At 45.1% G+C, this 23,877-nt stretch overlaps 1 protein-coding gene across 3 annotated transcripts in view; it reads right to left on the bottom strand.

Moving 5' to 3' along the window:
* Positions 1 to 23,877, bottom strand: part of LOC132400448 (protein FAM162B-like) — a 37,988-nt gene that overhangs the window by 1,975 nt on the left and 12,136 nt on the right. For 2 of the 3 annotated variants that reach the window (XM_059981421.1, XM_059981420.1), the window contains exon 3: positions 2,289 to 2,397. In XM_059981421.1, the coding sequence (XP_059837404.1) occupies positions 2,289 to 2,397 (109 nt within the window). Of the gene's footprint in view, positions 1 to 2,288; positions 2,398 to 10,382; positions 10,788 to 23,877 lie in introns of those variants that run through there. The other variant, XM_059981422.1, reaches the window with a different exon arrangement.

Raw genomic sequence — 23,877 nt, 5'->3', positions numbered from 1 at the left:
GAGGGCTGTTTTATTTTTGCTGTGTTGGATGTATGGAATATGCTGCCTGGTGTGGTAGAGGTAAATGCATTAGAGGTTTTAAGAAAAGTGTACATAGACACATAAATGTAAGGAAGATGGAGGAATATGGATATTGTGTAGTTAGGCGAGATTAGTTTGATGGTTTCTGATTTCCTTTTTTAGTTGGTTTGGCACAACATTGGGCTGGAGGTCTGTGCTGTACTGTTAAGTAGATCAGGTAACATAAGTGAGGATTCAGTTGGTACTGCAGGTCAATGATCTATTATCAAAACTGGTAAACTAAACACAGGAGGGACGGATGAGCAGGTTTGAGAGGGCACAGAATGCCTGTGTTCAAAGTAAACTTATTATCTAAGTGTACGTCTGCATATACTACCAGAAATTCATTTTCATGTTGGCATTCACAGTACACGAATTGGAATCAGTGCAAAGCTGCACACAAACGTACAAACAACCAATGTGCAAAAGGTAAACTGCAAATACAAACAAAAGTAATACTGAGAACATGAACTGTAGAGCCCTTGAAAGTAAGTCAGTAGGTTGTGGAATCAGCTCAGAGTTGAGGTGAGAAGTCCACACTGGTTCAGGAACCTGTTGGTTGAGGGGTGAAAATCGTTCCTCAGTGAAGACAAGTTGTAAACATAGCCATTAACTTATTTTAAAATAAAGAAATGCAAAAAGAGCACAAAAGCAGCATACACCAGTGGGGAGAGAAATTATTCAGTATTTAATTTTCATGATAATAATTGTCAGGATCTTTAAATCCAACATGCAAATTCTATGATTCATCTCCCATAGATATGACGGACTACTGTATACAGCTATAGAATAGTTTAAGGATTAGTCTAGAGATGCTTGGTGTGGAGAAATTCCTTGATTTTTAAACTTAAGCCATTATTTAAATTTTGTTAAAGTAGATTTTCAGCATACAAATCTACACATTCTTAATGCCTTTGCACTTGGGTGTACAAAAACTCAAGACCAACCCCAATGTTGCTGTTTAGTTGTTTTCAAAAGGAGTTTATGTCTATAAGTCTGAAACTGCTTCACCTCTGCCGCAATGCATGCGCATACACGCAGAGTGGCGGAGTGAGGCTGCATCCACACTACACCGGATAAATCCGTAACCGGAGCTTTTCAGAAACGCTTTCCAGGGTGGGTATTTTTGAAAACGCTGCTCGGGCAGCTCAGTGCAGATGGAGTAACTGGAGACTTTTGAAAACGCTGTCAAAAAGCAATGTGCTATTTCATTGTTTTCTTGAATGCAACCTAACAATTTCAGAACAGACAGCAACGAGACTGAAGCCAGAAGAGTTAGAAATGTAATCACCAAATACATTGACCCATAACTTACTGAATAAATACACTGTACTCTTTGCCGTTTTCTGTCCTTGCTCGTATGAAGGTGGTTTACCTATTTATGCAAGTACTTCTCTGACAATAGATGTGTAACGTTGTATGGAAATACAAGATAACACTGATGCAGACATGTTTTATACATTTAACAAGGTGCTTTATTAATGCAACAGAGTTAGTCAGTTTTTCAATGTTCATCATCAGCCGGGTCAATCTGTCCGTGAACTCCCTGTCGGTTGCCTCCGTACACTCCAGTATTTGTTTTTTTTTTTGTTTTAAGTTCTGTGCAAGAGCTAACAGCTGTCCATTGTTTTAAGTTTTTCTGGTCTGTAACTACGCACTTTTACGGCGAGATTCGACACCAAACATGTCGCTTGTTTTCGGTAGATGTGTTCTGCACATGCGCAGCAAGAGGAGATGCACCAAAACCTCAGTTTCAGTGTGGATAGAGATATTTGAAAAACGCATAGTGTGGATGTAGCCTGAATTGAGTAGTTAGCATTTGGAAGAGGTAATAAACTATACCCAGGAATGGGTACTAAGCAAGGTGACAGAGTATGTGCAAACACGAAAATGAGAAATGAACGCACAAGGTTCTTTAAACTTGGCAGCTTCAACAAAAACAGGAAATAGCTGACTCAACGGAATATCCGAGGATGACTGCAACAAAGACTGTTCCTCATATTCCATTAAAATTCCAGGAATATGATCCAAATTATTTGAAGGATGTCAGGTGAGTTTAGGAAAAGTTAAAAGTAAGATGAGTTTAAAAAGGTGGGAAGAGAGAATAATGATGGAAATTTTTGGCTAATCGATTGGCATAAAATGATACATAACTTCAGTTCTCCACTCTGATCACCAGAATTTCATGCATAATTTAGCATGCCTATTTTAAAGGATGTTTTGCCTACCTGTTTTCCAGATGCAATCATAGCAAAGCAGCCCAAAATGGTTAAACCAATCATGATGTAGCAAGTCTTTATCCGAGCCCTGTTTCTCGCTGCATTTAGCGTCTGAAATCTAATGAGATCAAAGTGAGACTGTGTGAAATTTACACTCCGATTCTAAGGAATGCACCGCACCATCTATCTAATCACCAGTTACTCTGGTAGTTTCCCACCCATCGGAGAACACTCTGTGGGTGATCCATTGCCCTAACAAGTGAAGAATGTTAAAAGCCTAGACATCTCGGTCAATCCAACTGGTATATTACCATGGTCATGCCTACCCAAATGAATGGAACAGAGGCTGTAAGTCATGTGATAGTGTGTGGCCTTGCTCATTCTCCAAAAACTACACCGTTTATTACTGAATTAGATTTCAACAATTGCAAAACAAGATCTAGGCATTGCTGCCACAAGAGGGTGGTAAATGTAGTATTAGACCTTAAGACATAGTTACAGACTTATGCCATTCAGCCCATCAAGTCAGTGCTGCCATTTGATCAGGGCTGATACATATCCCGCTCAGCCCAATTCTCATGCCTCCTCCCCATAACCTTTCATGCCCTGACTAATCTATCAACCTCTGCCTTAAATACGCCCAATGACCTGGCCTCCACGGCCACCTGTCACAAAGATTTCCACAGATTCAGCACCTCCGGCTAAAGAAATTCCACCTTATTTCCATTCTAAATGGATGTCACTCTGTTCTGAAGTTGTGCCCTCCCTTAATCCCCTTCTCAACATCCACTCTAACATTGGATAGTATTCTAGAAGAATCAACTTGTTTTGATAGTATACAGCAGAATTATTTGAGCCCAGTATCTCTTAGACATGATCCATAGCTTATCCCTGTGATGTTTGATGGAGCAGAATATATGCTGCCATTTATCAAAGTTAGCCAATATTGTTTATCAAGCTTACATTGCTATATTGGCTTCTTATCTATTAGACCATAAGATATAGGAGCAGAAGTAGGCCATTGGGCCCATTGAGTCTGCTCCACCATTCAATCATGGGCTGATCCAATTCTTCCAGTCATCCCCACTCCCCTGCCTTCTCCCCATAGCCTTTGATACCCTGGCTAATCAAGAACCGATCTACCTCTGCCTTAAATACACTCAATGACGTGGCCTCCACAGCAGCTCATGGCAACAAATTCCACACCCTCTGACTAATTTCTCTGCATCTCTGTTCTAAATGGATGTCCTTCAATCCTGAAGTCGTGCCTCTTGTCCTAGACTCCCCTACCATGGGAAATAAATTTGCCACATCTAATCTGTTTCGGCCTTTTGACATTCAGAATGTTTCTATGAGATCCCCCCTCATTCTCCTAAACTCCAGGAAATACAGCCCAAGAGGTGCCAGATGTTCCTCATACTGTAACTCTTTCATTCCTGGAATCATTCTCGTGAATCTTTTCTGAACCCTCTCCAATGTCAGTATATCCTTTCTAAAATGAGGAGCCCAAAACTGTGCCCAATACTCCATGTGATTATGGTGTATATATTCTAGCAACTGTATACTGTACTCCCAGCCATTTAAGTATGGTAGCAAGTTGTTTTTCCCCATTTTGAATGAAGTCGACAAGGTTGAGATACTCTTTGAATTAAAGCTTGGATTTAAACCCTATGCAACTCATTGTGTCTGTGACATTTTTCTTGATTTCAGGGGGTTTCCATTTCAGCTCATTAATTTTGTAAAAACTGAAACTGGCTTCCATTGTTGTGGTAGAGTGTCCTATCAACCCAACACCGTAATAATTATGTTAACATTGCCATCTGGTGTATTACTCGCCAGCCAGTTGAAATAGTTTCTTTTATGATCTACTTCCAAAATCCATTATAGAGTCATAGACCATACAGCCTCTTTAATCAATAAAGTGGAGCAGTGTCTTCACTTGCTAAGGAGACTGAAGCTCCATTCTAACCAATTTGTACACGTGCACCATCGAGAGAGTTCTGACTGCAAGACCTGACTGTTGAGAGGATTATCAGGAGTGCTGTATACACAAAGCACTTAGCATCGCCAATGAACCCTCCTGTCCATGCAACCATCTCTTTGACCCCCTACCATTAGGTGGGAGGTACATTAACAATAAGACAAGGACTGTTCAGATGGCAAACAGCTTCTTCCTCCAGGCTGTGAGACTACCACCACCACCCAGGTCCCATGTTTTAAGTACCAGAAGCACCATAAGACACGGCACATAAGGAATGAATGGTAACTTCAATATAAGTTAAAAATAAATGCTCTTGACCATCATGCAATAGTGTTACATTGTTTACTTTTGAACTTGTGTCATAAATGCATCTTATGTTACTTATCAATCTTCAGGAATATATTTTATTTGTGCTAATTTTGCTTTGTGTTGTGTGTGAGTTGTACTTACTGTGTTGTGCACCTTGGTCTGGAGGAACATTGTTTCGTTTGCCCGTATACCTGTATGCAGTTGAATGACAATAATCGTGAGCTTGAGCACAGAACTGGATTCCTCAGTCTGTGTATCCTTTCTGCCCGTATGCACAATCCCTTTGCTCAAATTAATACTGTATCCATCTCCTACCTAAGTGTCCTTCTCAATGGCATCTAAAACATGGTAATGTTTTAGTAATAAAATCTTGCCAATCCAAACCTCTGTAATTACTTCTCACCTTAAACCAATGTTCTTTTGTTGTTAACTTGCAATGTCAGGGGGAAAAAATGACTACCTACTTGATTCATTGCCTCTCTTAATTTTATAATTCTATCACCTTCCTCTTCCCCCCCCCCCCCGTCATTCCAGAGAAAACAAGTCCAGCCTGTACAATCTCTCCCCCTGTATAATGTCCTACCAGCACAATATTATACAGAACTGTGTTGGGTGGCAGATGGGGATATGTCTCTACCAAAGGAGGTGTGAGATGCAAGTTGCTCCTTCCCTCTGCTAGCCTGCAGGTCACCTTTGGGCAAGGTGTAGCACCTGCTGAGCCCCCCAATCAGGGTCACATGAAGCCATGGGAGCAGGTGATGGCCGTTTGTATGAGTAGTTGGTGCATATCGCAAGTAAAAAAAAATCTGTAGATGCTGGAACTCCAAGCAACACCCACACAAATGCTGGAGGAACTCAGCAGGCCAAGCAGCATCCATGGAAAAGAGTACAGTCAACCTTTCAACCTGAGACCATTCATCAGGACTGGTATGTGATCATATTTAGCAGCTGGTGCATATCACAAGTCCTGTTTATGTGACCACTGATGCCAGGCAGACAATCTCTGGGGTCACCCGTCTTGTAAAGACACTGGCAGTCCTGAGAAGGGGTCTCTGCTTGAAACATTAACTGTTTATTCACTTCCTTAGATGCTGCTGGACCTGTTTTGTAAAGACACTGCTCAAAGAAGGCAATGGCAAACAACTCCTCCAGAAAAGTTTGCTTAGAATAATCATGGTCATGGATTGAGAAAATAATAAAAGGAGAAAAACAGATGGAAGACCGAGATGGATGACCATGAAGACATCGTGCAGCATGGCACGGCCTGGCACATAAGGTTGACGGGTCTAGTGCAACAATGAAGAGTTGCACAACGACCTAACCAAGATTTCATAAAGCTACAACATAATGGCAAGCTCTTGTACTTTATGGTCAGACCTATGAGGCAGGTAGGCCAAGTGCCGCCTTCACAAACCAACTGACGTGTGTTACCACTTTCAGGGAACAATGAACTTGGTCACTTAATGCCTGCACTTATTAACATTATCATTTACTGTACATGTCCTAATCCCTTTTTGATCCCTTATTTGAAACTCTATCACCTCACGCTTGTCCAAATTGCCAACAGATCTATATACTGCTGTAACCCTAATCTTCCTCACTATCCAAAACATAACAATTTCTTTTTGTCTTTTAGTCATTTGTATTCCACATACATTTGCAACTCATAACATTTGATTAGAATCAGGGTTAATATCACTGACATACAGTTTGTTACAAAAGTGCAAAAATAGAAATTTAAGAGGTAATGAGTTAGTGTTCATGGGTTCAATGTCCATTCGGAAATCGGATGGCAGAGGGGAAGAAGTGGTCCCTGAATCGCTGAGTGTGTGCCTTCAGGCTTCTGTCCCTCCTTCCTGATGATACCAATGAATCTTTCTCTGAATGAAAAGAACCCTAGATTTTCTAATCTATCTTCATGCCTCTCATTGTGATGAAATCTTTGCTACTTCATGACTTAGTTATAAGGAATCAGAAATGAATAAGTATTTGGTCTTTTCCATAGCTTACAGGAATTATTAATCTAAGACTTGTGATACAATTGATTTCTGTAATACTAAATTAATGGACGGATGAAGTTTCTGGCCTGGCTATAAGCATCAAAAGCAGATTGCAGACCAAGCTCTAATGTTCTGTTACTGAGTGAGATAAAGGCAGGCAAATGCAATTTAATTTGTTTCCAATACAACATTCTAGGATAATTTAGATTTGGAGAGACGGCACGATAACAGGCCCTGCAATCCAATGAGACCACGCCACCTAATTACACTCATTTGACCAATTAACTGCGGAAGAAATTTTGTTACTAGCCAGATACTAAGGGGTTAAAGAGTTTTTTTCACAGCAGCCTTAAACTGCTCCTGCAGGACAGCTGTAAAGGACTAACTAGCTTGGGAAGGAGTGATAAAAGCATAATCACGTGATGTTCTGTTTCTTCTATAGCTGAACTGCGTAATTGTCCTGGCTTCAAGGCTGCAGGCAGAAGTAGCTTCGGATAGATAAAGAAAATAGTTACCTGATCATATTTTTTTTTACTGTGCTAAGACATGATTATTGAGCAAAGGAATTATCTGCTTGCATGCTGTATTTCACAAACATGCTTGGAAGCTTTTGATAATATACGCTATATAATGGGAAAAGTCTGTGCACTCGGGGAGAGTCTCAAGAACTCTGCTTTAAGAGGTTGAGCTCTGCATGATACATATCATGTTATAATAAACACTTTCAAAATGGATCTCTCTTTGTGTCCGAGTTCCGCAACATTAACCTACTAAGCCGTACGCCTTTGGAGTGTGGGAGGAAACCCACTCTGTCAGAGGAGTACAAACTCCTTACAGTCAGTGATAGAATTGAACCACACTGACTACTACACTGTAATAGTGTTACACTGACCGCAACCCTGAAAGAGTGTCACTCTGACTACTACCCTGTAAGAGGGTTACACTGACCGCAACCCCAAAAGAGTGTCACTCTGACTACTACCCTGTAAGAGGGTTACACTGACCGCAACCCCAAAAGAGTGTCACTCTTTCTACTATCCTGTAATAGCGTTACACTGACCTCTACCCTGGAGTAGCGTTAGGCTGACCATTAACTCGTAAGAGCGTTTCACTGACCACTACCCTGTAATAGCGTTACACTAAAACTATCCCATAATAGCGTTACGTGGTCCGCTAATCAGTAATAATATTACACTGACAAGTACTATGTAATAGTGTTACACTGACTACTACTTGGAGGAAAGCCACACCTTCACAAACAAAACGTACAAACTTCTTTCAGATGATGCTGGCAATGAACTCTGAACACTGATGCCCCAAGATGTCATAGTGTGGTGCTAACCGCTAGCTGCACTCTGGTGTAAGATGTACCTAATGTCGGGTCCCAGCTGAAGGATGCATGACGTACAAGAGCAAGGACATCATGGTGAATCTTTATAAAATGCTCGTTTGATTCTCTGAGGCCTCCGTCAGTTAGTTGACCAGGGTTACTGTGTCCTAGCTGCCCGGATATGCAATCCTGGGCAGTACGATTACGGAGAGCAAGCTTTTGCCCATGCACTAAGAATCCCCTCTCCGCGCATCTGGTGAACCCAAAGGAACGGCAGAGACCGATACAATTTGGTACCAGCAGCATTGCAGGAGCTGCCAGTCAGCATTGAACTCAATGCAGAACTGCCCCCGGGACTCCAGCTCCGGATTTTAACCTTGGGATTTACTTTTGAAGCCTTCCCCATCAGTGGGTTTAGCCACAAGGCAGCGAAGGCTTGAGGTCAGATTTCCTTCTCCTAGATGAGCTGCCGAGCCCCATCTGCCCACAACAGCTGGTTCTAAGGTGCCAGTAAGCCACCTTTGCCCCTTCTCCTGTCAGTAGAAACGGTTCCGCTGGGCTTAGTAGCTAAGCCACATGTGAAGGCCAAGAGCTGGACTTGGCTGTCAGAGGCTAATTGAGGCACATGTCACTGGGAGCATTTAATAGCTTTAATAGGTAGTGGGAGCTTGACCCCAATACCTGCCCCAGCTGTAACAAGGATTACAAATGAAGAAATGTATCCAGCTGTGTGTGATACCTGAAGCTTAACTGTATGAATTCAGATTTGAGAGGCCCAGAGGAGGTTCACGAGAATGGTCCTGGGCATGAAAGGGTTAATGTAATGGGCGAGTCTAGGACCAGAGGAGACACCCTCAGAATATTCTCTTTAGAACAAAGATGAAGAGGAACTTCTTTACACCGAGGTGGTGAAACTGTGGAATTCATTGCCATTACCCATTTGTCATTGTGTATATTTAAAGAGGCTGATAGGTTATTGATTATTAAGGTGCGAAAGGTTTTGGGAGAAGGGAGGATGTTGCAGTTGAAAGCAATAATAAATCAGCTATGATAGAATAGTGGAGCAGATTCAATGGGCTGAATGGCTTAATTCTGCACCTATGTCTTATGGTCTTAAGGAAATCAGGTTATTCAAGAGCCAGGGTAGCATAGAGTTCAGTGTGACACTGTTACAAGTTGGGTGCGTTCCAGAGCTCAGAGTTCATTTCTGGCTCTGTTCTGTAAGGAGGTTCTGTATATCCTCTCCATGGAATGTAAGGGCTTCCATCAGGTGCTCCAATTTCTGCCCCTGGGCCAAAGATGTACCAGGTAGATGAACTGGTCATTGTAAATTGTCCCGTGATTAGGGTAGGGTTAATGTGGTTTGTTGGGTGTTGCTGGGTCAGCAAGTCTCGAAGGGCCAGAAGGCCTACTCAGCACAGTATCACTAAATAAATAACAATAAATCAGCTATTAATTAAGGTGAAACAAATCTACCTGCCAGCAGATAGATATTTGTTTACACAGTGTGAGAATAGTCCTTTCGAAGGCTTCGAGGGTAATAGCGCAGGTAGATTCAAGTTGTTGTTCAAATGGGAGCTTGATTGTTACCTAAAAGGAAAGGATCTTCATAAATTATGCCTTCATAGCTGTGTGTCAGACATGGCTTATAAGTCGCACTGGGGCCCACACAGGACAGTATTGGCTCCCTTCCTGTTTCCCCTGTACACCTCGGACTTCAGATACAACACTGAGTCATGTCATCTGCAGAAATTCTCTGATGACTCAGCAATAGTTGGGTGAAAGAGGGAGGACAGGAGGATGAATACAGGGTCGTGGTGGAGGTCTCTGTCAAACTGGAGCAAGCTGAATCATCTGCAGCTCAACATCAGTAAGACAAAGGAGATGGTGATGGACTTTAGGAAGACTAAGCCTGAACTGCTCCCTGTTACTATTGATGGTGAGGACGTGGATGTGGTGAGGACCTACAGATACCCGGGAGTCCACCTGGATGACAGGCTTGAGTGCAGCACCAACACAGAGGCTGTGTACAAGAAGGGCCAGAGTCACCTCTACTTCCTGAGGAGACTGAGATCTTTTGGAGTCTGCAGGCCTCTCCTTCACATGTTCTACCAGTCTGTTGTTGCCAGTACAATCTTCCATGTGGTGGTGGGCTGGGGCAATAACACAGGTGACGCCAACAGGCTCAATAAACTGATTAGAAAGGCTGGCTCTGTTATAGGAGTCAAACTGGATACACTGGGAGTTGTGATAGAAACATTGACTGTACTTTTGTCCATAGATGCTGTCTGGCCTGCTGAGTTCCTCCAGCATTTTGTGTGTGTTATTATCACACTCGATCATTTCTACCCTCAGAGCTGCTAATAAAACCAGGACTATCTGAAATAAGTATGCCTGAACAAAAGAACCCATTGAAAATCATACATACACTCAGTGGACACTTTATTAGGTACACCTGTACACATGATCGTTAATGCAAGTATCTAATCAAACAATCATTGGCAGTAATTCAATGCATAAAATCATGCAGGCATGGTCAAGAGGTCCAGTTGTTCTTCAGACCAAACATCAGAATGGGGACGAAGTATAATCGAAGTGGCTTTCACTGTAGAAAGTCTGTTAGTGCCAGACAGGGTGGTTTGAGTGTCTGAGAAACTGCTGGTCTCCTGGGACTTTCACGCACGACAGTCTCTAGAGTTTACAGAAAGTGGTGTGAAAAATATCCAGTGAGCGGCTGTTCTGCAGGCAAAAGCACACTGTTGACGAGAGAGGTCAGAGGAGAATGGCTCGAGCGGACAGGAAGGTGACAGTAACTCAATAACGTAACAACAGTGGTATGCAGAGGAGCGTCTCTGAACACAAGCACATCGAACCTTGAAGTGGATGGGCTACAGGAGAAAACAACAAACATACACTGTGTGGCCACTTTATTAAGTGTAGGATGTGCAGTACTGTGCAAAAGACTTAGGCACATATATGTAGCTAGGGCGCCTAAGACCTTTACACAATACCGTATACTATGTCTTTCCAGTTACCAACACTTAATACTACTGAGCTAATTCACAGCTAATGCTTTTATTTCTGTTTCCCAACCACCTTCCTAATTTAACCGATGTACAGTACTGTGCAAAGGTCTTAGGCACCCTAGCCATATATATACGTGTCTGTGACTTTTGCACAGTTCTGAATACAAAGAAACCACTGAGAGTATTATGAGAGAAGTTGGAAGATGATTATTGTGGCCTCCAATAGTTACCACACACAAACAGTTTTAATAAATAACAAGTGAATCTTCCCTAAACTCTCAAAGGAAATTCTAATTATAAACACAGATGTGAACTTGGTGTCATGACAATAGTTTCCAAATCCCTTGTTTCGACTGCACTCCGGCTGACAGTGATCTAATGGAAACTAAAATGCACAGAGCGTGGACTTGAGGTTGGGCACTCGCAACTGGCTCGATTAAAAATACAGAGTATCAAGACACTGACAGATAGTTTTAATGTGTTACTAGAAATCCTTGAAGTTGAGTTGTGCACTGGCGGAGAAAAATATTTATTTATTCAAAATCAGAATCAGCTTTAATATCACAGGTCTATGTCAGGAAATTTGTTAACTTAGCTGTAGCAGTACAGTGTAATACTTGATAATATAGAAAGAAACAAATCAATTAATGTATATTGGATAGTTAAATTAAAAATAGTAAGTCAAATTAAATTAGAAATTAAAACAGAAATAATAGTTTAAAAAAGTGAGGTAGTATTCATGGGCTCAATGTCCATTCAGAAACTGGGTGGCAGAGGGGAAGAAGTTGTTCCTGAATTGTTGAGTGTGCGCCTTCAGGTTCCTGTACCTCCTCCCTGATGGTAACAATGAGAAAAGGCACACATCCTTGGTGATGGGGGTCTTTAATGATGCTGCCTTTTTGAGGCATCACTCCTTGAAGATGTTTTGGATACTACGGAGGCTAGTACCCAAGATGGAGCTGACTAATTTTACTGCTTTCTGTAGCTTCTTTCAATCCTGTGCAGTAGTCTCCTCCCACCCCACCCCCCAACCACCAGACGGTGATGCAGATTGTCAGAATGCTCTCCACAGTACATCTAGAAGTTTGTATGCTTTGGTTAGAAAACCAAATCTCTTCAAACTCCTAATAAAGTATAGCCACTGTCTTGCCTTCTTTATAGCTGCTTTGGTATGTTGGGACCAGGTTAGATCCTCAAAGATCTTGACACCCAGAACTTGAAGTTACTCACTCTCCACTTCTGATCCCTCTATGAGGATTGGCTCACATTCCCTTGTCTTACCCTTCCTGAAGTCCACCATCAGCTCTTTGGTCTTACTGATGTTGAGTGGAGGTTGTTGCTGCGACATCACTCAATATTTATTTATTCAATACGCCCTCTTGGCACTTTGAGCCAGGCCTCCCAGAAATCCCTCAATTTAACCCGAGGCTAATCATGGGACAATTTACAAAGACCAATTAACCTACCAACTGGTCCATCTTTGGACAGCAGGAGGAAACTGGAGCGCCTAGAGGAAACCCACATAGTCATGGGGAGAACGTACTGTTATGAGTCTGGCAACAATGAATATAGAATTGGGTCAAATTTTATAAACAAATAAAGATTTATTAAACTCTGCTTAACAAAAATGAAAAGTAAACAAACAACTAACTTAACCGGAAGTTAACCACTATACGCAACTCTGGAACAGTTCTTAAAGTGATAAATGCGAACACAGTCTTAAAGTGGTTTATACAGTCAATTGGGAGAGACTTTCCCAAAGTAACAAATTCCTTGACGACGTGACATTACTGCTGATCCCAGCCGAAATATGCCATGTCCAAAGGATTCACGATGAAGGAAATAAAAACGCCTTAAAGGAACTGACCTTTTTCTTGGCGAATAACACTGCACAATCCTTTCTATTCTTGCAGGCAGAGATTATCTCAGATGCAAGTCACTATTTTTTTTAATGAAGATTCACTAAGGTCGATCCTGTATCAAACCGCCAAGCAACTCCAACTTTATTCGATCCTTCGGGTTCCCGTACTTCAGTAAAATCTTCACTCTCCAATACTTAGACTTTAAAATCAAATCAAAGATACACCAACCAAAACTGAGAGCAATTAGAGAAACTGCCGGTGCAACGATTCTGTACCTTACAGTAGAAAGTAAAACTCCACTTTAAAACGAAACTGCGTCATGAGACAAGTACGCAGTGTAATGGAGTAACTGATGAATTAAACGACGACTCAACTCAAAAAACCTCTGCGTCACAGCAGCCTTTCCCGTTTTATACCTGTTGAAAACATGTCATCATGTGACCTCACACTGGCAGGAAATTACATCACCCCACCAGCACAAGACCATTACATCATGCTTACCAGATACTCAATTACATCATGGCCATAAGACAGTCATAAGATACCCATGGTATGTAACAGTACAAGCTCCTTACAGGCAGCGATGGGAATTGAACACCTGTCACTGGTACTGTAAAGCACGTGCTACCTGCCCCCCTAGAAGCATTTCAAAATATGCTTCAGCACATACCAATATTATAGAATAATGGAGCAACACATTTGGCCCATCAAATTCATACTGGCTGTCCACCTAATTTATGATTTCCCAATATTCTTGCAGCTATTTACCTCATTCCATTTTACATAGAACTGTACAGTACAGGTTGTTCATCCCGCAATGTTCTGCCAACCTTTTAACTTACTCCAATATCAAGCTAACACCCTCCATTTTTCTTTTATCCATGTATCTATCTTATCTAAGAGTCACTTAAACATCCATAAACTATCTGTCTCTACCACCACCACTGGCAGTGCATTCCACACACCCACCACTCTCTGTGTAAAAAACTTACCCCGACATCTCCTCTGTACCTAGCTCCAAGCACCTTAAAAATGTGTCCTCTCATGTTATCCATTTCAGCCCTGAGAAAAATCCTCTGACCATCCACATGATCAATGCCTCTATCTATATACATCTCTACCTGGTCACCTCTCATCCTCCGCTGCTCCAAGGAGAAAAGGCCGAGTTCACTCAACCCATTCATATAAGGCATGCTCCCCAATCCAGGTGACATCCTTGTAAATCTCCTCTGCACCCTTTCTAAGGTTTCCATATCATTCCTGCAGTGAGGTGACCATAACTGAGCACAGTACTCCAAGGGGGTCTGACCAGTATTCTATATAGCTGTAACATTACCTCTCAGCTCTTAAATTCTATCTCATGGTTGATGAAGGCCAATGTGACGTATACCTTCTTAACCACAGAGTCAACCTGCGTAGCAGCTTTGAGTGTCCTATGGACTCGGACCCCAAGATCCCTCTGATCCTCCACACTGCCAAGAGTCTTACCATTAATACTCTATTCTGCCATCATATTTGACCTACCAAAACAAACCACTTCACACTTATCTGGGTTGAACTCCATCTGCCACTTCTCAGCCCAGTTTTGCCTCCTATCAATGTCCCGCTGTAACCTCTGACAGCCCTCCACACTATCTACAACACCCCCAACTTTTGTGTTGTCAGCAAATTTACTAACCCATCCCTTCACTTCTTCATCCAGGTCATTTATAACCTATTTTCACTGTCATGTGGCACAGGCAGTAATCTTGAGATTACTCCCTTTGTGGTCCTGCTTCTCAACTTTCTTCCTAACTCCCTGTAGTCTTATTTCAGGACCTTCTCTCTTTTCCTACCTATGTCATTGGTACCAATATGTACAACAACCTCTGGCTGTTCACCTTCCCACTTCAGGATATTGTGGATGCGATCAGAAACATCTGGGACCCTGGCACCTGGGAGGCAAACAACCATTTGAGTTTCTTTTCTGCATCCACAGAATCGCCTGTCTGACCCACTAACTATAGAGTCCCCTATCACTGCTGCCATCCTCTTCCTTTCCCTACTCCTCTGAGCCGCAGGGCCAGACTCTGTGCCAGAGTTGCAACCACTGTTGCTTCCCCCAGGTAGGCTGTCTCCCTCAACAGTACTCAAACAGGAGTACTTATTGTTAAGGGGGACAGCCACAGGGGTACTCTCTAGTACCTGACTCTTCCCCTTCCCCCTCCTGACTTCTCTACGACTACAACCAAAATCTAAATCACTGTTCCAGAATTCCTTGTAGCCACTTATTTCAGTGGTAAAGAGCACTTTCTGACAGGTCTAATTATGTGCATGGAAATCCCAGATTTACTATCGCGTATACATGGAAATACCAGCAGTCTGGAACCAGCTACTTACACCTGCATTTCTGTCTATCTACTTTCATATCCAGCAGCTCTGGGCAAAAGCATCTTCCCTCATCTCCTTTGTGAACCTTAATACCCTTCCCATGGACAACGTCGGTGCCATGGAAAGGGGAGACTTGCAGCATGGGCAACTGCAGGTGTTCCATACAACCCTGCCCAGGCTTCGGTCATCACCAAAAATCGATAGACAGCTGAAGAAAAAAAAAGAACCTTTTACTGAATTTGTTACATCTGTGTTCCCTACCCTGCTCCATATCAGGAATTTTCCACTTATCTATGCTTTCAAAGGCATTCATAATTTTGGAGCCTTCCATTAAATCTCCCTTAAAACTTACTGCTACACAAACACCACCAGATCTCCCAGCCTTTCCATATAACTATAAGACCATAAGACATAAGAGCAGAAGTAAGCCATTTGGCCCATTGAGTCTGCTCTGACATTCAATCATGGGCTGATCCAGTTCTTCCAGTCATCCCCACTCACCTGCCTTCTCCCCATACCCTTTCATTCCCTGGCTAATCAAGAATCTATCTAACTCTGCCTTAAATGCACCCAATGACTTGGCCTCCACAGCCGCTTGTGGCAACAAATTCCACAGATTTACCACCCTCTGACTAAAATAACTTCTCCACATCTCAGTTCTAAATGGACGTCCTTCAATACTGAATTTGTGCTTTCTTGTCCTAGAATCCCCAACTATGGGAAATAACTTTGCAATATCTAATCTGTTCAGGCCTTTTAACATTTGGAATGTTTCTATGAGATCCCCCCTCACTGTCCTGAACTCCAGGGAATACAGTCCAAGAGCTGCCAGACGTTCCTCATACGGTAACCCTTTCATTCCTGGAATCATTCTCGTGAATCTTCTCTGAACCCTCTCCAATGTCAGCATATCCTTTCTGAAATAAGGAGCCCAAAACTGCACACAATACTCCGTGTGGTCTCACCAGTGCTTTATAGAGCCTCAACATCACATCCCTGCTCTTGTATTCTATACCTCTAAAAATGAATGCCAACATTGCATTCGCCTTCTGCACTACCGACTCAACCTGAAGGTTAACGTTTAGGGTATCCTGCACAAGGTCTCCCAAGTCCTTTTGCATCTCTGCAATTTGAATTCTCTCCCCATCTAAATAATAGTCTGCCTGTTTATTCCTTCCACCAAAGAGGGCTATAGGTAATCCTAGTAATTTCTAAGGTAGGGACATGTTCAGCACAACTTTGTGGGCCGAAGGGCCTGTATTGTGCTGTAGGTTTTCTATGTTTCTATGTTTTTCAAAGTGCATGACTATACACTTTCCAACATTGTATTTCATTTGCCGCTTCTTCCGCCATTCCAGTAAACTATCAAAGTCTCTCTGCAGGCTCTCTGTTTCCTCAACACTACCCACTCCTCCACCTATCTTTGTATCATCGGCAAATTTAGCCACAAATCCATTAATACTGTAGTCCAAATCATTGATGTACATCGTAAAAAGCAGCGGACCCAACACTGACCCCTGTGGAAGCGGCAGCCAGCCAGAATAGGATCCCTTTATTCCCATTCTCTGTTTTCTGCCGACTAGCCAATGCTCCACCCATGCCAATAGCTTCTCTGTAATTTCATGGGCTCTTATCTTGCTAAGCAGCTTCATGTTCGCCATCATGTCAAAAGCCTTCTGAAAATCCAAGTGCACCATATCTACTGCATCTCCTTTGTCTACCCTGCTTGTAATTTCCTCAAAGAATTGCAGCAGATTTGTCAGGCAGGAATTTCTGGCTTCGGCCTATCTTGTCATGTGCCTCCAGGTACTTCGTAATCTCATCCCTAACAATCGTTCCAACAACTTCTCAACCACTGATGTCAGGCCTACAGTTCTATAGTTTCCTTTCTGCTACCTCCCACCTTTCTTAAATAGTGGAGTAACATTTGCAATTTTCCAGTCATCTGGTACAATGCCAGAATCTATTGATTCTTGAAAGATTATTGTTAATGCCTCTGCAATCTCTCCAGCTACTTCCTTCTGAACTCGAGGGTGCATTCCATCAGGTCCAGGAGATTTATCCACCCTCAGACCATTATGCTTCCTGAGCACCTTCTCAGTTGTAATTTTCTCTGCACATACTTCACTTCCCTGACACTCCTGAATGTCTAGTACACTGCAGATGTCTTCCACTGTGAAGACTGATGCAAAATACGCATTCAATTCCTCTGCCATCTCTGCATCTCTCATTACAATATCTCCAGCGTCATTTTGGATTGGTCCTATATCTATCCTTCTCTCTCTTTTACCGTTTATATACTTTAAAAGCTTTTAGTATCTCCTTTGATATTAGTTACCAGCTTCTGCTCATAATTCATCTTCTCCTTCCTAATGACCTTCTTAGTTTCCTTCTGCAAGTTTTTAAAAGCTCCCCAATCCTCTATCTTCCCGCTAGCTCTAGCTTCCTTGTATGCCCTCGCTTCTGATTTTACTTTGGCTCTGACTTCATACGCCAGCCACGGTAGAGTCCTTCCCTCTGGAAATTTCTTGTTATTTGGAATATATCTGTCTTGTACTTCCGTCATTTTTCACAGAAACTCCAGCCATTGCTGCTCTGCTGTCCTTCCTGCTAGTGTCCCTTTCCAGTCAACCTTGGCCAGTTCCCCTCTCATGCCGTTGTAATTTCCTTTATTCCACTGAAATGCTGACACATTGTATTTTATTTTTTCCCTCTTAAATTTCAAAGTGAACTCGATCGTATTGTGATCACTGTTCCCTAAGGGTTCCTTAACCTTAAGCTCTCTTATCACCTACAGATCATTGCACTACATCCCATCCAACACAGCCGATCCCCTAGTGGGCTCAACTAGCTTTTCTGAAAAGTCATCCCTTAGATATCTACAAATTCTCTCTCTTGAGGTCCAGTACTGACCTGGTTTTCCCAATCCACTTTCATGTTAAAATCCCCAACGATTATCATGACATTGCCCTTCTGACACGCCTTTTCTATCTCCTGCTGTAATTTGTAATCCACATCCTGGCTGCTGTTTGCAGGCCTGTATACCACTGCCATTAGGGTCCTTTTACCTTTGCCATTTCTTAACTCAGCCCATAGAGACTCTACAGCTTCCGATCCTATCTCATCTCTTTCCAGTGATTTAATATTATTTCTTCTATATGGAGCCAAACCACCCCCTCTGCCTATCTTTCCGATACACCATATAACTGATGTCCAATTTCCCTTGTAATATTAAAGTTCAATGTAAATTCATTATCAAAGTACATATATTTCTTTTTCTTGCAGGCACTCACAGTAGAACAAAGAAATACAATAGAATCAGTGAAAAACTACACACAAAAGACTGACAAACAACCAACATGAAAAAGAAGACAAACGGAGTAAAGACAATCATCATTACCATCGTTATGTGCCATTGTGGCGACCCACTTTCCGCGCAGGCGAACCGGCTCACAAATAGCCAGCGCATGGGGGACACTTTGGTAATGTACCTCTGACATCATTTCCACCCGGAGAGGGCGGGCGCTAGGGATTAAATGCCAGCGCCGCGAAGTTTAAATAAACTAGTCTCCAAACGACTTACCGATTGCATGTCGTTATTTCAGCGCTATGTGTAGCACATCGCTACATTGATGACCCCAACGGTCCAAACGGGATTTGGACCAAAGATGACCGACTCTTCATCTGTTCATGCAGTTTCGCTAAAACTGCTGACATTCTGGACACTGCGACCACGCGTGTGGTTTAGCCAAGCAGAAGCCCAGTTCCAGATTCGGCAGATATCTTCTGATCCCACACGTTACTACCACGTGGTGAGCGCCCTTGACCAGGAGACGGCCGCCCAGGTTGCGGATTTCATACAGTCACCCCCGAAAGAAGGCAAATATGAAGCATTCAAAGCACTGCTTATTGGGACCTTTGGCCTCACACCATGAGCGAGGTGCCCGCCTGCTTCACCTGGACGGTTTGGGAGACAGGCTGCCGTCAGCATTGATGAACGAGATGCTGGCCCTGGCTGATGGACACAAGCCCTGCCTCATGTTCGAGCAAGCGTTCCTAGAGCGACTGCCTGAGGACATACATCTGCTGCTGGCCAACGCAGATTTCAGCGACCCCCGGAAGGTGGTGGCCCGGGTAGACGTGCTGTGGAAAGCCAAGAGGGAGAGCGTGGTGTCCGTTGGTCAGATTACCAGGCCACGCGCCCAACAGCGGATCAGACCAGGCCCGGCAGGGGGGCGCACACAACACAGAGGCAGGAGTGAAGAGGCCAGTGAACAGTGGTGTTTCTACCACCAGCGGTGGGGAACAAAAGCCCGCCGTTGTCGCCCTCCCTGAAAGGGCCAGGGCCAGGGCCAGCTGCCACTGATGACTATGGCGGCTGGCCACCAGGATAGCCTCTTGTACGTCTGGGACAAACAGTTGGGACGCCGCTTCTTGTTCGACACCAGAGTGGAGATCAGCATCTTGCCCCCAATGGGATACGACACCCGCAACAGGAAGCCAGGACCCACCCTGAGGGCCGCAAACGGCAGCACGATATGGACCTATGGCACCCGCACAGTGCAGCTGCAGTTTGGCGCCAGCCGGTTCACATGGGACTTCACACTGGCCGCGGTGGCCCAACCACTCCTGGGGGCGGACTTCTTGCGAGCTCACAGCCTGCTGGTCAACTTGTAAGGGAAGACTGGTACATGCCGAGACTTCCCAGACGTTCTCCCTGGGTGAAGCCAAGTTGCTGGCCCCACACCTGGACTCCATCATGCTGTCGGACAACGAATTCACCAGGATCCTGGCGGACTTCCCATCGATTCTGGCACCGCAGTTCACGGCAGCCATGCCCAGACACAGGGTACAGCACCACATTCCGACCCAGGGACCACCCCTCCATGCCCGTGCACGAGGGATCCCCCCGGGAAAAGCTCCGCCTGGCGAAGGAGGAGTTCAAGAGGATGGAGGAATTTGGGATCGTTCGGAGGTCCAACAGCCCATGGGCCTCCCACCTGCACATGGTGCCCAAAGCAGCCGGGGGTTGGAGACCATGCGGCGACTACCGCAGACTGAACGAGGCTACCACTCCAGACCGCTACCCCGTGCCACACATACAGGACTTTGCAGCAAACCTGCACGGGGCAAGAATCTTTTCCAAAGTAGACCTCGTCCGGGGATACCCGGATACCTCAAGTCCCAGTACACCCTGAAGACATCCCCAAAACAGCACTTATCACCCCATTCGGCCTGTTCGAGTTCCTCCGAATGCCGTTCGGCCTGAAGAATGTTGCACAGACGTTCCAGCGGCTAATGGATGCGGTGGGACGCGACCTGGACTTTGCGTACGTCTATTTGGACGACATCCTTATAGCCAGCAGTAGTCGCCAGGAGCATCTGTCCCACCTCCGCCAGCTCTACTCCCGCCTGAGTGATTTCGGCCTCACGATCAACCCGGCCAAATGCCAGTTCGGTCTCGATACCATTGACTTCCTGGGCCACAGGATTACCAAAGACGGGGCAACACCTCTGCCCGCCAAGGTAGATGCGATCCGCCACTTTGCCCAGCCCAACAAGGTCAAAGGCCTGCAGGAGTTCATTGGTATGGTGAACTTCTACCACCGTTTCCCCCCCTCAGCAGCCCGTATCATGCACCCTTTGTTCACCCTGATGTTGGGTAAAGGCAAGGACATTACGTGGGATGAGGAGGCCACGGCCCCTTTCGTTAAAGCCAAGGAAACCTTGACAGATGCCGCGATGCTGGTGCACCCCAGAACGGATGATCCGACCGCACTCATGGTGGAAGTATCCAACACAGCAGTCGGTGGGGTGCTGGAGCAACTCATCGAGGGGCGCTGGCAACCCTTGGCATTCTTCAGCAAGCACCTACGATCACCCAAACTCAAGTACAGTGCCTTTGACTGCAAGCTGTTGGCACTGTATCTGGCAATCCAGCATTTTGGGTACTTCTTAGAAGGCAGGCCGTTCACCGCGTTCACGGACCACAAACCGTTGACCTTCACGTTCACGAAGGTGTCCGATCCCCGGTCGGCTCGCCAGCAGCGACATCTATCCTACATCTCCGAGTACACAACGGACATCCAGCATGTCTCGGGAAAGGACAACGTCGTGGCGGACACACTCTCCAGACCAGCTGTCCAGGCCCTGTCCCTGGGGGTGGACTATGCAGCACTGGCGGAGGCGCAGCAGGTAGACGACGAGATGCCCAGCTACAGGACCACAGTCTCGGGTTTGCAGCTGCAGGACTTTCTCGTAGGCCCAGGTGAGAGGACCTTCCTGTGCGTCGTGGCTACCGGCCAACCTCGCCACATCATCCTGTCTGGAGGCGGCGAGTTTTCGACTCCATACATGGTTTGGCACACCCATCTATCAGGACAACCGTCCGGCTGGTCTCCAGCAAGTTCGTGTGGCACGAACTTCCCAAGCAGGTCAGTGAATGGGCCAGAATGTGCGCGCAGTGCCAAACAGCCAAGGTGCAGCAGCACACTAAAGCCCCGCCGCAGCAGTTCGAACCCACCCACCAGAGGTTCGACCACATTCATGTGGATATCGTGGGCCCTCTACCAGTATCCCAAGGAGCGCGGTACTTCCTAACTATGGTAGACCGGTTCACAAGGTGCCCAGAGGCGGTCCCACTCACTGACACATCTGCCGATTCCTGCGCCCGAGCACTGATTGCAACCTGGGTAGCACGCTTCGGGGTACCGTCCCACATTACCTCCGACAGAGGTGCCCAGTTCACCTCCAGCCTGTGGTCGGCTGTGGCCAGCCTGTTGGGAATGCAGCTACACCACACAACTGCCTACCACCCACAGTCGAACGGACTAGTGGAACGCTTCCACCGTCACTTGAAGTCGGCTCTCATGGCCCGCCTGAGAGGACCTAACTGGGTGGACGAGCTTCCCTGGGTCCTGCTTGGAATTCGCACAGCACCCAAAGAGGATCTGCACACCTCATCGGCCGAGTTGGTGTACGGCGCGCCCCTGGCCATCCCGGGAAGGTTCATACCAGCCCCATGGGGGCAAGAGGAAGAACCCGCAGCAGTCCTGGACAGATTACGCGAAAGGCTCAGCAACCTGGCCCCCGTACCAACTTCACAGCACGGACGGACCCCGACCCGTGCACCCAAAGACCTGCAGAACTGTAAGTTTGTGTTGTACGAAGGGGCAGACACCGGGCACTGCTACAGCGGCCGTACGAGGGGCCGTTCAAGGTGATCAACAACAACGGGTCCACATACATTCTGGACGTTAGGGGGAAAGAGGAGGTTTTCACGGTGGACCAACTCAAACCAGCTCATGTGGACTTGGCGCAGCAGGTCGAGGATCAGGCACTGCGGTGCAGAGGCAGACCTCCCAAACAGAGGCTTATCCAGACTGTGGACATTGGGGGTGTATCGCCGGTTCTGGGGGGGGGGGGGGGTTATGTGGCGACCCACTTTCTGTGCAGGTGAACCGGCTCACAAATAGCCAACGCGCCGGGGGAGACTTTGGTAATGCACCTCTGACGTCATTTCCCCCCGGAGAGGGTGGGCGCAAGGGATTAAATGCCAGCGCCGCAAAGTTTGAATAAACTAGTCTCCAAACGACTTACCGACTGCGTGTCGTTATTTCAGCGCTGTGTGTAGCACATCGCTACACCATGTTGGATGACATGGGAAATCATGGTCTTCCATTTGTCTTTTCTCTTTCCATGTCCATGATTGCTCTTGGTAAATTTTTCTACAGAATTGGTTTGCCATTGCCTTCTTCTGGGCAGTGTCTTTACAAAACTGGTAACCCCAGCCACTATCAATAATCTTCTGAGGTTGTCTGCCTGGTGTCAGTGCTCACATAACCAGGAGTGATGATATGCACCATCTGCTCATATGACCACCCACCATCTGTTCCTGTGACTTCATGCCCTCCTTCTGGTTCCTCTCTTCCTTCCTCTTCTTCTATGTTCTCTCCTATTAAACTCCTTCATTTCCAGCCCTTTACCTTTTCCACCAGCAGGCACGACAGGTGTTGAGATTTGTAGATTGTCTGCAGGTCCGGTAGTTGAGTCCCAATGATGCACTGAACCATCCTAGTCACTCGTTTGGAGAACTCTGTGACCTGTCTTGCTGCTGCTAGAGTACCACACTGTCATTCCGTATGTCAGCGCTCTCTATCGCACATCGACAAAAGTTGGCCAGATATTTTTGGGGCAGATCAGCTCTCCTTAAGCACCTCAGCTAGTATAGTCGCTGTTGTGCCTTCTTGACTATCAAGGTTGTGTTGATAGGCCAAGAGAGTTCCTCGATGAAGTTCATCCCCAAAAACTTGAGAAGTTCAAACTGGAGGTTTAGAAGCCTGGAGTCCAACACCAGCAGATGCCAGAATAGTTACTTCCCTTCTGTTAATTAGCTCTAAAACCAACTTACGCAACCCCAAGTACCTCACTATAGCAAGAGTTTGACCACATTGACCACTCTGCACTAAAATAGATTTCTTTTTCAGAGATTAAAGATTAGTTTCATATGTCACATGTACATCAAAACATACACTGAAGTGAGTATTTGTATCAAATCAAATCAAGGATTAACCAGGGGCTGCCCACAATTATTGTCACACTTCTGGTGACAACATAGCAAGCTCACAACTCACTAACCCTAATATGTCTTTGGGATGTGGAGGGAAACTGGAGCCACCGGAAGAAACCCATGCGGTCATGAGGAGAACGTACAAACTACT

The sequence above is a fragment of the Hypanus sabinus genome, chromosome 10 (genome assembly GCF_030144855.1).
Source record: "Hypanus sabinus isolate sHypSab1 chromosome 10, sHypSab1.hap1, whole genome shotgun sequence".
NCBI classification, from domain to species: domain Eukaryota; kingdom Metazoa; phylum Chordata; class Chondrichthyes; order Myliobatiformes; family Dasyatidae; genus Hypanus; species Hypanus sabinus.
Note: the sequence above shows the minus strand (reverse complement) of the source record. Positions and strands in the feature narration are given on the sequence as shown.